This window comes from Nelumbo nucifera, chromosome 7 (assembly GCF_055504915.1).
Source record: "Nelumbo nucifera cultivar China Antique chromosome 7, China Antique-T2T, whole genome shotgun sequence".
NCBI lineage: Eukaryota > Viridiplantae > Streptophyta > Magnoliopsida > Proteales > Nelumbonaceae > Nelumbo > Nelumbo nucifera.
In genome coordinates this window covers 28,246,287-28,260,268 of record NC_142655.1, presented here as the reverse complement: position 1 = coordinate 28,260,268, position 13,982 = coordinate 28,246,287, and the positions used below count along the sequence as shown (strand labels likewise).

Below are 13,982 nucleotides of genomic sequence, written 5' to 3'. Positions count from 1 at the left end.
AATATGTATCATTAAAATACATACAAAATAATACAAAATACAAGATTTTGCATCTTATATATTTGCATTTGTATTCCTTTCACAGAATACAAATATAAATATGTACAATGCAAAACCTTATATTTTGTATTTCTAAACCATATATTTTCATTGTACATATTTTATACTTTCCAAATTGAGCCAAATAAAAGAATGAAATAGAGGTAGGAATTTTGATTCTCAATGAATTTGGTGCTTAATCGTTTTCACATTCCTATCTTAATCAGTTACTTAACTTGATTAAAACTAATTGTAAGGTTAATTAAAAGATTTTTAAAATTATCTATTTTGAACTAAAATTGTTTATTTCAAAATTATTTTCCTTATTTTCCCAATTTTTTCTAATTTTTGTGTAAAAATTAGGTGGCAACTCCCACAACCCCAATTGAAAACACTCCCACCATAAATAAATTAATAACTTTCCATTTCCTTTTTCTTTCTTTTTAATTTAAGAGTATAAAAGTAGGGCTGTCAATTGGTCAGGCAAACCCAACAGAAGATTACCACATTGATCTAATTACATAAGATTAAGGGTCTAGATTATAATTGGTTTGGGATTAGTTTTGTTAATATATATATATATATATATATATATATATATATATAGATAGATAGATAGATAGATAGATAGATAGATAGATGTACATAGATATTAACATATTACAAAGATGCCCCCAACCTAAGGCCTATGTTTCTCATGATAATGTCCAAACGTGTCAATTTAACTACAGGCTAAAAGTATAGTATAGCTATCAATGATAGCCGCTTTATACCGACTTAGGTTGTGTTTGATATCATTGCCATTTCAGGTTGAAACGTTTCGAGTAGTATGAATGGTGCAAGTTTCAATGGTTAGAGAGGAGAAATCTATTTGGTTAACACTTAACGTTTATAGTCTCAATAACAATGCTGATTAGGCGTTTATAGTAGATATGTGTTTGGTATGTCCTATTTCACGTTGAAGTGTTTAAAATAAATTTTTTAATTCTATTAACAAACACCAATCACATTTCCAATTACTGCTATGCCAATCTAATGGACAAGAATGTTCCAAATCCAGGAATTCATCAGGTTTTATTTTTCTCCAATGTACAGGGGTGTTATGTCTATAAAAGTGTTATCAAGAGCTTCAAGTAGTTTTGAGGAGACGATGGAGCTTGTATAGTGAAGAACATAGAGGTTATATAGCTTTGCTCAAAGTGTTGTATGATACGTGATGCACCGTATCAATTCATCACCATTGATGACAGGTAGACCGTAGACATGTTCATGGGCCAGGCCAGGCTATGTGTGAATATAGTTAGGCTTGAGCCCGAGCTCGGCCCAATCATTGGGCCTAGGTCTTGAGCACGAGCTTGACCCTTATATAAAACCTGAAGCTCGGGCTCGGGCCCGAGCCCAGCTAGAAAATTGAAAAAATATATTTTTTGTCTTTTTAAATTTAATAAATAACTATTTTATTTATATTAAAAGACTTCAAAACCTAAATAATAATGAAAGATCTTACTATTACTTGAAAAAAAAGAAGAACAATAAAGAAAATACATTATCAAGTCGGGCACAGGCTCGAGATGAACTTCTATGAGAAAGCCCTAGTCCGGCTTGAAAAAAGGTCGGATCTGGTGTTTTAGGCCCATGCTCGAGCCCACACGCCTGAAATCCTATCCAAACCCAACATAGATTGGGATGGACCGGGTCGGTCCGTTAGGCTACCCGACCCATTAATAGGTCTAATGACAGGTAAGTGTGGCATCAGCTAAAACATTCATAGACATAATGGCTGTTGGGGGAAAACCTCAATTTGACGTTTCCTCCAACACCCCCTCGTTGCTATTTTCAAATAAAACGTTTTTTTTACTGTTTTGAGTTAAAATAGTCTCAATCAAATAAAAAATTCTCATTGCAATTCAAAATGCCTTGGTGGCGCTGATGTGGTAGGGTTTCAATAGGAAATGGCAATGGTTGTAAATAGGGTGGCAACGAACCGAGCTTTTCACAAGCTGCTCGAGCTTGACTCGACTCGATTTTAGCCGAGCTCGAGCCCAATTCAGTGGCTCGATTATTCAACAAGTCAAGCTCGAGCCTACTAGAACTCGACTCGTAAGGCTCGCGAGCTGGCTTGAATATATATATATATATATATATATATATATATATATATATATATATATATATATATATATATATTAAAATTATAGAAAATAATATATATAATAAAAATATTATAATTATTAATTATTATAATTCTTGATTTTTTAATTATAAAATAAAAAAATTATATATGATTTTTATTTTTATAAAATATTTTTAAAATATATAATAAAATATTTTTAAAAAATATAAAACGAGCCGAGCTCGAACTTATAAACTTTTGACTTGAACTGAACTCAAGCTCAAGGTTTTGGCTCGAACTGAACTCGAGCTTTATAGAATAGTCTCGAGCCGAGCTTGAGCCTAGTACTATTCGGCTCGGCTTAAATCCACCCCTAGTGGTAAACGTACCCTTAGTAATTAGGTTGATATGGTCTAGTTTGAAACCGGTTCTGCATATTTATATTAGCTCGGGACTAGGTCTATGTCTACCCTGATTGACCAGTCCCGACCCATTAATAGTTTTCACTCAAAGTATCATTTCATGGCTTAATACTTGGCCAATTACCTAGCCACCAAGCTCCAAGGTCTTGATGTAGACAGTAAAAACTCCACAAAGGCAAATTGAAGCTTTTTTTTTTTTCTCATTTCTGTTGGGCCTTGGTCGAATTTTGGGGTCTGTCGTGGAACTCCATTTGTTTTTCCTTTGGACATTCAAAACGTCAGATTGGGAATAGCCTAGATACGTTTTTCTATTGATTTTTCCACAAAGGGGTTTCTGTAAGATTCTTGTTGTCGATCGTGGTGCCACTTCCAACTTGCTTTTGGGCTCATTGGGTGCTTCTTCACGTTCTAGAGATAGTGATTTTGCTCCGGTGCCTGGCTTTCTATGTATCCGACTTAGGAATTTTGGGTATTTCATTTGCAATGATGCTACCGTTCCTGGCAATCCTTTTTCCGGCGATCTTCGGATTCTCTCCGACGACATTTATGCTCCAATCATTTTGGTTTCTACAACAACTTGGATGGGTGGGTCTCATTACGCATTTTATGCCCCTAAAGTTGCAAAGTGTTTTGTGAATTTTTTGGCTGGTTCCCATTCCTGGAATATTTAGAGGGTTAGGGAGTATTTTGTGGATTTTGGGCAGGTTGGGCATACAACCGTGTTCGCAGGAGGCAATCTTAGGCCTCTCCCACACTCGTGTTTACTCTGTTTTATCTCACTTTTGCTATGGTATTAGTTTTGGTCATGCACAGTTGATCCAGATTCCAGACCCAAATGGTAGGGAGACGCATTTTCCGACTTCATCTCTATTGGAGGTATCTAGCCGACCTTTTCGGCATTTTTGTTTTGAATTTGCACAATTCGCAGATGTTTCTTGAGTCGTTTTGAATTTGCACAATTCCTAGTGGAATGTTATTCATGAGAATCCATTCCAGCCAATTTTGATTTCAATTCTAATTGTAGACTAGACCAAGTAGGTAAAGGAAATAGATCATTCCGATTCTAATTCCAAAAATTTGATTCCAACTATGAGCCAAATAGACCCTAAGTTTGTTTAAATACTCAATGGACATGGACATCCATCAACAATTGTATATCTATATTATGCAGGCACAACGTTTATGATTCCTCTTGATTGGTGAAAAATCATTTAGATATCATATCTTTTCGATATCATAGTCGAACCTACATCGAGTGTAAAAGCATGATATCAAGAATTTTAGCTAGGTTCTTAAATTTTGAACGCAAATCAATGAAAGGGGTCTACTTGTATAATTTACGTAAAATATCAAACGAGGAATTTGGAGATGTCAAAGTGGTTAAATCATTTGTGAAAAAACATTCCCACTTGATGTATCATTCATGATGGTCTATAAAAGTTTTTCTTTTTTTATTTGTGTTTTCGTTTTGCTTTTTTGCTTTCTTAAATCTCGTGCCAAAAAGCAGATCCTTAATAAGAGTCTAGATCACCTGTCAACAAAATACATTCCAACCCTCTATCAACATGACTTCAGACCACACATCTCATACATAGTGGGTCCCACTTTTATGATGGATCTCAGTCTCATGGAGAGATGTAGGATGTTAGATAAGTTGATAGAGGGTTGGAATGTATTTTGTTGGTAGAAGATCCTAATTCCTATAAGATTATGTTTGGTTTAAAGGAAAATGTAACGAAATGAAGGAAAAAATAGAGAAACCCATACAAAGTTTATAAAAGTTTTCCTATCTTTCTTTTCCTTTCCCTACATTTTCCTTCAAACCAAACACAACTTTAGTGAGCTATGAATCCAGTTCATGGGTTATTCAATGACAGAGACTATTCTAATTGGATCACTGCTTGACCCGAATAGAAAACCCGGTCCCATATGTTAACGTCGTTTTTAAACGTTGGAGCCTGTCAAACTACACGTCTCCCTCTCTCCCCATCTCTCTCGTTCGTCCCATTAGAATTTAGAGGATGCCCCAGAGAACACTCTCGTTCGACCCATCAGAACGCAGAAGAGTAGCGCTCTGTGAGGAAACAATCCGGATTCCACTGCGAAACCACGCAAAAGTATTCAACCTCTCCTCAGAACAAATCACACTACATACATGGTGGGACCCATTCCTCCAATTATGTCCGTCTTCTCTCTCTCCTTAACAATTCGTATGGCAGTTGTTCGGTAATATTCCTCCTCCTTCCCCCACACTAGCCTTCATCTCTCTCTCTCTCTCAATCTGGAGTCTGGACTATGGAGTAAGGACTGGTTCTTTTGCTTCTTTTTTCTCCCTTCTCTTTGTTGTCTCTCTTTCACACAGAGACCCACCAATCTGCAACAGAAACAGCTGAGTATCTGTTTTAATGTTTAGATATAAAATTGATAGATAGATAGATAGATATAAGAAGAGGGAAAGAACGAGTGGGGTCGAGAGATCATGACAGAAGGAGAGTCAGATACAACGTTGGAGTATACACCAACGTGGGTGGTGGCGTCTGTTTGCATTGTTATTGTCGCAATTTCTCTTGCTGTTGAGCGGATCATTCACTTCATTGGAAAGGCAAATATCCTCATTTCTTTTCAATTGTATCATCAGCTTGATTTCAAGCTTGAAGCTCAATTACTCCGCTTTGGTTTCGTGTTTGATTGGTTGCTTGCAGTACTTGAAGAAGAAGAACCAGAAACCTCTCTTTGAAGCCTTGCTGAAAGTTAAAGAAGGTCTGCTCTTCAATGTTCATCCCCTTCCGCATCTCTGTGCAATTAGTACACGACTGAATTTTAAATCCAAAATGAATAAAAAGAAGACCTACAAAAGAAAAACCTCAAAGTTTTGCTCATAACTCCGTGTTTTGCTTGGTTTGCAGAGTTGATGCTTTTGGGGTTCATATCCCTTCTCCTGACTGTGCTTCAAGAGAGGATTGGTAAAATTTGTATCTCCAAAGATTTAGCCCGTCATATGCTTCCTTGTAAGCTTCATGAAATGTCATCCACGGAACATTATCAAAGTATCTCAACTCCTTTCATATCTGGGATTGGAAGGCGCCTGCTTACCTCAGGAGCCGGTTCTGGTTACTGTTTGAAGAAGGTAAATTGAATGACAAATTCTAAGTGGCATTCAAGCTCCTAAGATCATCCAACAAAGTTAATAAATTTATGAAAAAATGAAGTCTAAAAATTTGTCTAAAGTTAAAGCAGAGGGGGGAAATGGAAAGGAAAAGGATATATTAGTTTTTTGTGTTCTTCCTGGTCTTTTGGAAATTGGCTGAAAAGCACTAATTTTCTTGTTGTGAGTTCTAAACACAAATCAGAACCATCTGGTTAGAAAACAAATTGGTTCTTAAAACAAAAACACAGAAAACATGTTCTTGGTTGTGTTATGTGCTTTTTTTTTTTTTTAATACCAAAACTGGAACAAAAAACATATTCCTGAATTTCTGGTTTAAAGTATATGTTTTCGTCTTGTTATCTAAGGTCATGTTTCATAAATCATATAATATCTGTACTTCATTTTCTTCTTCTTTTTTTTTTCTTTCAAAACCATGAACTGTTTTTTTAAATAAAACAGAAGCAAAAAACACTGTTTAAGAACATGTTTCATTTTTTTTTTTTGGTATGACAATTTTAAGGCAAATTAAAACAAAAAATTCATGTCGTAGAATACCCCCTTTAATTTCCCTACCATATGATTTCAGAAGCTTATAATTGAGCATTGTGATTAGTTATGGCATGCATTCTGGAACTAATACAATTCCTGAAAGTTCTTTTCCATTTCTTTTTTTTTTGTTATTCTGAATAGTCTAATTTAGGCAAATTGTCATGTCCTAAAAAATCCTTATGTTTGTCAGTATGTGCTTTCCTGTGATTGTTCATTCAGAGAACCACAGATTTATCTTGCATAAGCCAGCAACCCATGATAGTGATGTGAAACTATACCTGTTCATATTGATCAAAAAAAAAAAAAAACCTTGTTCATATTAGTGACCATCAAAGCATCTTTAGGAGTGTGAGAAAGATGAGACATTTTAATGCTTTGAATAAGCCAAGAAATACTAGGAACTTGTCTTAGAAAGTCCTAAAATTAATGTTCAAAGGGAAAGACCATTACCCAATGTTGGTCCCAGAAATCCTTTTGCCAAGGTGGCTCCTATGCAATTAAGCAAATGAGCCATGACTAAAAGGCCATTACCCAATGTTGGTCCCAGAAAATGGGTCATGACTAACAAAGAAAAACCCAAATGCAGGTAACACTGTTAAGAAAATGGCACCAAATAATCCTAGTTATGCATTATTTATTAAGATAATTTGTCAATTCTCATCTTTGATGGACGCTACAAATCTGACAGTAGGAGTGTTAAATTTTTCTTCACTTTTTACTACAAAATAAGCATTGGTGCTCTTAATGGCTATAATGTCATGGTCATGTCTTCTTGTGAAATGAGGTGTATAATTTAAATTTAAGTTTTTATCTGGAAGTGGTGTGCACATCAGAGATTCAGAATTGAGAGGTATGATTATTTTCTCCTCTTTCATTCTTTTCAGGAGAAGGTCCCATTGTTATCTATCACTGCATTGCATCATCTTCATATCTTTATCTTTGTCTTAGCAATTGTCCACGTGACTTTCTGTGTTCTCACCATTGTTTTTGGGGGAGCAAAGGTAAAGGGGTTTGTACTGCTTTAACTTCTGATTTATACTTGTTTATCCATTACTTTTTCATCTACAGCTTTATTGAATATTGATTTCTGTGTCATTATCTAGATCCGTAAATGGAAGCGTTGGGAGGAATCTATTGAAGAAGATACATATAATACAGAGGAAGGTAATGTATAATAGTTTTATTGCATCAAATCTTCTGTTTTTCCTGATTGTTTTTTTTTTTCATTTTTTTTGGTAAATAACAACATTTTTATTTTATAGCTGTGGTCATTTCTGATCAAATCTTCTTACTGCCAAGAATTGTAGGAAGACATCCACTAGTCCCTTTTGTTTTAGTTGTTCTAATCTGAAAGTGTTTGTACAGGTATGATGACAAAGTTCACTGTTGTCCATGAGCATTCATTTATCAAGAGTCGTTTTCAGGGTATTGGGAAAGACTCAACTATTCTAAGATGGTTGGTAAGTCAAAATTCCATTTCTTGGAAATTTGTGTCATTTTATCAAATATAAAGGCTCAAAATTCAAAGCTGGTGGGAAAACCTTTATTTTTCTCCAAGAAATTCATGTTACGCTCATCATTTCTGGATTTATTTTAAAAGGCATATTTCTGTCAACAGTGACTGTTTAATTATGATATGCATGATTTTCCAGTCAGTGTTGGGTAGTAATGACAGGTATCACCAGCCCAGCCCAGGGTCAGGTAGGTTCAATCCTAGTAGCCCCCCAAAACTAGGTTGGTCTGGGTTAGGCATATTTCATTCAGGATCTCACCCAACTGTATAGTATAAGAATATGCAGTATGCAACTATATATATATATCCATCTGTTTTTTTTTTTTTCTTTTTTTTTTTAATATTTGAGCCTGCCTCGTTTGCCTGACCTTGGCAGGCTATGCTAGTATTTTATGTAAGGTGGCTGGGCTGGATGCAAGGTCATCTATCCTTCACTTATCCCAGCCAATGGTCAGTCATCTTATATAACTGAACATATTGATTATATTTGAATTTATGATAGTATCGAATTATAAGAGCACCTGTATAGGGTTTATTTTGGTTATAGGTGAAGATGTTTCATCATAATCCATGCTATACACCTATGAGAATCCCTTTGTCACCAATCTTGCATTGTATCTTTCCATGGATCCATTTGCTTGATGCTTCTTGGAGAACATCCACTTACACCTTACTATGTTCTTTCCCTTTAGGAAGATGAAAAAGATCCTAAGTTTTGTTCTTGTGGACAGAACTAATCTTATCCATCATAGCATCTGCCCACGTAGGCAAAGATAAGGCCTTCGTAATACTTTTAGGAATAGACACATTAGAGATAGAAAAAAGTGCAATAGGGAGAAGCTCATGGCCCTAGATGAAACACCCGTGTCCCAACCATCTACCTCTTGCCCATGTAGACTTAAGATAATTTTAGCCCATAGGTTATCCCTTTCCTTTGTCAGTCTCCATAACCATTTCCCTAGCAGAGCTTCATTCTTCTTCTACAAGTGACAAGATCCCACCTAACTCTATGATCCCTTTTCTCCTCCCCAGGTTCCCATAAGAAATCTCTCATAAGTTTCTCCAGCACCCTACACACTCCCTCAGGAATTTTAAACACAAATAGAAAGTAGATAGGGAGGTTCTCCAAAGTAGCTTTAGTCAAGGTTATCCTACCACCCAAAGACAGGTAGTTTTTCTTCCAAGAAGCAAGCCTACTTGTGAACTTCTCAATCACCGGATTCCAAAAGCCGCTTTTGCAAGGATTATCCCCTAACGGAAGCCCCAAATACTTCATTGGCCATTGAGCAATCTCGCATCCCAATACTTGGGCCCTTTCTTCCACCTCTCCAACACTCATATTAATGCCAACCACACAACTCTTATCAAGCTTGACTTTAAGGTTGGTCACTTTTTCAAACACATTAATCACCTGTTTTAAGTTTCTAACCCACCTAATCTCATCCCCTCCACAAAACAGAGCAAACTGTAAATGAGTGACCGGAACCCCGTCCCTCCCGATTCTCCAGCTACTAACCAAACCTCTAGAATCTGCTCTCTCAATAATCCTCCCCAAAACTTCAGCAATCAGGGTAAAAAGAAAAGGGGAAGGGGGTCCCCTTGCCTAATACCCTTAGTAGCTGGAACATGGTTTACTACCCTACCATTCACCAGAATGGAATAGTGGCAAGTCCTAATACACCCTTTTATCCACTTACACCACCTCTGCCCAAATCCAAAAGACCCTAGGACTTCCAACAACACCGACCAATCAACCAAGTCATAAGCTTTTTCTAGATTCAATTTACACACCAGCCCCTTCTTCCCATTTCTTTTTAGATCTTCCACACTCTCATTTGCTATTAAGATTTGATCCACAATTTGTCTGTTCTTCACAAATGCGCCTTAGTTGGAGGAGATGATTGTGGGGAGAACCTCTCTAATTCTATGCGAGAGTACCTTAGCAATAATTTTGTTGAGGCTATTGACCAAACGGATGGGTCTGAACTCCTTAGGGTGACAAGCTCCCTCCTTTTTTGGAATTAATGCAATAAAAGTAGAGTTCAGACCTGGGTTAATCACCCCTCTCACAAATGTGCCTTAGTTGGAGGAGATGATTGTGGGGAGAACCTCTCTAATTCTATGCGAGAGAACCTTAGCAATAATTTTGTAGAGGCTATTGACCAAAATGATGGGTCTGAACTCCTTAGGGTGACAAGCTCCCTCCTTTTTTTGGAATTAATGCAATAAAAGTAGAGTTCAGACCTGGGTTAATCACCCCTCTCTGAAAGAATTTAGAGAACACAATCTGGATGTCATCCTTAATTATCTCCCAGCAGTCTTGGTAAAAAGCCATCATGAAACCATCAGGTTCTGGGGCTTTAGCTTTATCCATAGAGAAAATGGCATCCCTTATTTCTTCCATTTCAAACTCCCTTTCCACCCATTCCATAAGCTCTTCTGGGAGCCTGGGCTAGTCCAAACCTTCAATCCTTAATCTATCATTCAGAGGCCTCCTGAAAATAGATTTGAAATGATTCACAAAAGCCCCTGCGATCTCATTTTGTTGGGTTAAAGTTATACCATCAACCACCAACTTAGAAATGGAGTTCTTCTTCCTTCTACCATTTGCTATAACATGGAAAAATTTTGTGTTCTGGTCTCCTTCCTTCACCCATCTGTGTCTAGATTTTTGCTTCCAACTGATCTCTTCTTTGAACAGAAGAAATGGAGTTCTTCTTCCTAAACACCTCAAACAAATCTTCTTTAATAATGCCCCAACACTCTTGATAGAAAGCCATGGTAAAACCATCTGGTCCAGGAGCTTTTGACCTGTCCATAGAGAAGACAACTTGTCTTATCTCTTCCTCTTCAAAGTCTCTTTCCAACCAAGCTACCTCACCGACTGATAGACCTGGCCAATCTAGATCTTCCACTCTCACCCTTATCTCTAGCAGTCTACTCAAAATGGATTTGAAGTGAGTTACAAAGCAATTGGCTATCTCCTCTTGTAACTCAATTTCTACTCCTTCAACCTCAATCTTGGTCACAAAATTTTTTCTCCTTCTCCCATTGGCCATAGCATGAAAGAACTTGGTATTCCCATCCCCTTCTTTGATCCATTGATGCCTAGATTTTTGCCTCCAAGATATCTCTTCCCTCAATAGGACCTCTTCCAAATCCTTCTTCAACTTCCATCTTAGTTCTCTTTCTTGTGCACTCATGGTCCTTTAATGTTCCTTTAAATCTAAATCTTCGATTTGGGCTGTCAATCTGGCTTTTAACTCTTCCAATCTCCCAAATTCCTCTCTGTTCCAAGTTAGGCCGGTGGTGCCCAACTTCTCTTTTATAATAATATGATGTAACAAATAAAAAAAGGAAATTACAAGTAGGTCCCTGGCGGACCACCCTAAAAATAAAAACTTAAATTAAAGAAAAGAACATGCTGACAGCAATCTAACAACAGAAATAAAACACTTTAATCCAACAACACTCCCCCTCATGTTGGGCTAAATATATCTATCATGCCCAACTTGTCACATGGTTCATTGTGCCGCAAGTATGGAAGCCCTTTTGTGAGAACATCAGCAAGTTGCTCCTTGGATTTGACATAAGGAGTACAAATTTCTCCCTTTTCCAATTTTTCTCTTATGAAGTGCTTGTCCACTTTAATGTGCTTGGTCTTATCATGTAGGACAGGATTTCTAGCAATGTTTATAGCTGCCTTATTGTCACAGTACAAGGACATAGGATTGTGAATAGTAACCCCAAGTTCTCCTAAAAGGTTCTTCAACCAAAGAATTTCAGGCATCTCATGTGCCATAGCCCTATACTCCGCTTCAGCACTCGATCTTGCAACTACACTTTGTTTCTTACTTTTCCATGTCACTAGGTTTCCTCATACAAAAGTACAATATCTACTTGTGGACTTTCTATCATCCACAACACTTGCCCAGTCAGCATATGTATAGACTTCCACTCTCAGATGATTATGTTTTACTAAATAGCAACCTTGTTCCTGGATACTTATTCAAATACCTAAGAATCCTCTCTGCTGCCTCCATGTGTGGTCTCTTAGGGGAATGCATGAATTGGCTCAGGACCCCAACTGAATAAGTAATGTCTGGACGTGTCATGGACAAATAAAGCAACCTTCCCATTAACCTTTGAAACTGTTTCACATTTTCCAATGGTTCACCATCACAATCTCCCATTTTTTGATCAACATCCATAGGGGTATTTGCTGGTTTTACACCTAACTTGCCTGTGTCCTGTAACAAGTCTAGGATATACTTCCTCTAAGAAATGAAGATGCCCCTTTTTGAGTGGGCAACTTCAATTCCTAGAAAGTACTTTAGGGGACCCAGATCTTTCACTTCAAATTCAGAGACAAGGAATTCCTTCAACTTTTGTATTTCTATGCTCCAGTTCCCTGTAATGATGATATTATCCACGTACACTATTAACACAAGCACTTGCTCATGACATCTCTTCACAAAGACAGTGTGATCAGACTGACATTGTTTGAACCCTCCTTGCTGAACCGCCATATGAAATTTACTAAACCATGCTCTAGGAGATTGCTTGAAGCCATAGAGGGACTTTCTTAGCTTGCACACCTTATTTTCACTTTCTTTGGCACATAAACCTGGGGGTTAAACCATGTACACCTCTTCCTCCAGATCATCATTTGAAAAGGAATTCTTTATATCCAGTTGATGCAATTCCCAGTCAAGGTTTGCAACTAATGATAAGAACTCGAATTGAGTTCATCTTAGCTACTGGAGAAAACGTCTCATCATAGTCAACACCATAGACTTGAGTGTATCCTTTAGCTACCGGCATTGTTTTGTACCTTTCAACTGTCTTGTCTGCCTTGTGTTTCACTGTAAACACCCACTTACTCCCCACTGGGTTTTTCCCGTTTGGAAGATCCACAAACTCCCATGTTTGATTCTTATGGAGAGCATTAATCTCCTCCTTCATAGCAGCTGTCCATTTAGGATATTTTAAAGCCTCTTTCACATTTGTGGGTATGGGGATGCTATCAACTACAAACAGGAAGGCATGGTGAGAGGGGGAAATGTGGTCATAGGAAACATACTGACTAATAGGGTGTTTGGTAGTGCATGACCTGACTCCCTTTCTGTGAGCAGTAGGAATGTCAAGGTCATCCATAACCAAAATGGGAGCCCATGGTATCAACAAGTGAAATAAAAGGTATTGGACTTACCTCTTGGGAATTTGACAATGTTGGTTTCTCAGTGTTTGGTGGCTCAACATCTTTGTCACATTGCTGATCTCTACAGAATTTACGTTGGAAGACACGAAAAGGAGTAGGATCCTGAATAGAAGGAAGAGAGACTTGACGGACTTGGACATGGACCTGCTTCTCCTCTTCCACAGTACTCTCCCCCTGAGGAGAAGCAGGGAAGAACGGTTCAGACTCAAAGAACGAGACATCCATGGAGGCAAAGAACTTATGACCCACATGATCAAAGCACCGGTAACCCTTTTGTGAGGAGGGATACCCCAGAAAGATACAAGGAATAGATCAAGGATCCAACTTACCATGATACGGAGATAAATTATGGACAAAAGCACGACAACCAAACACCCTCATGGGAATGGAAAATAAAGGAGACTGAGGGAACAATAATTGATGAGGGGCCTTATAGTTTAATACTTTGGAGGGCATGTGGTTTATGACATAAGCAACAACAAGTACAACCTCAACCCCAAAACGTTTGGGAACATTCATATGTAGCACCATCCCTCAAGCTACCTCAAGGAGGTGTTTGTTCTTTCTTTCCCAACACTGTTTTGTTGCGGTGTTATGGCACATGAGCTCCTATGAATGGATCCATGAGAAGCAAAGAACTCATTGCGCTCCCCATGGAAATATTCCTTCGCATTGTCTGATTGAAAGATTTGAATTTCAACATGAAACTATGTAAACACCATCCTCTGGAAATCTCTCACGATCTTTGGGACTTCGTCTCTGCTACACATGGGAAATACCCATGTATAATGGGAGAAATCATCAATCAATGTGATAAAGTATTTATACCAGCCTTCTAAAGTTATTGTAGTAGACCCCCGCACACCAGAACACATTATGCCACAAAAAAATTTGACTCTTATTTGATTGACTATGCGACTCTAAGGATGACACTGATAAACCAGCCTTGTTGAGAGTGTAGAGACCATCCACTAAGC

The 13,982-nt window shown here is 37.6% G+C and overlaps 1 protein-coding gene across 3 annotated transcripts in view; it reads left to right on the top strand.

The window, feature by feature from the left end:
- Window positions 1-4,202: 4,202 nt before the first annotated feature.
- LOC104593371 (MLO-like protein 1) overlaps window positions 4,203-13,982 on the top strand; it is an 83,137-nt gene continuing 73,357 nt past the window's right edge. Inside the window, exons 1-7 of one of the 3 annotated variants that reach the window (XM_088892431.1) lie at window positions 4,223-4,874; window positions 4,988-5,176; window positions 5,277-5,334; window positions 5,481-5,701; window positions 7,156-7,272; window positions 7,375-7,435; window positions 7,637-7,731. In XM_088892431.1, the coding sequence (XP_088748557.1) occupies window positions 5,054-5,176; window positions 5,277-5,334; window positions 5,481-5,701; window positions 7,156-7,272; window positions 7,375-7,435; window positions 7,637-7,731 (675 nt within the window). In that variant the 5' untranslated portion in view covers window positions 4,223-4,874; window positions 4,988-5,053. Of the gene's footprint in view, window positions 5,177-5,276; window positions 5,335-5,480; window positions 5,702-7,155; window positions 7,273-7,374; window positions 7,436-7,636; window positions 7,732-13,982 lie in introns of all 3 variants that reach the window. The other 2 variants (XM_088892432.1, XM_010253139.3) reach the window with 2 other exon arrangements.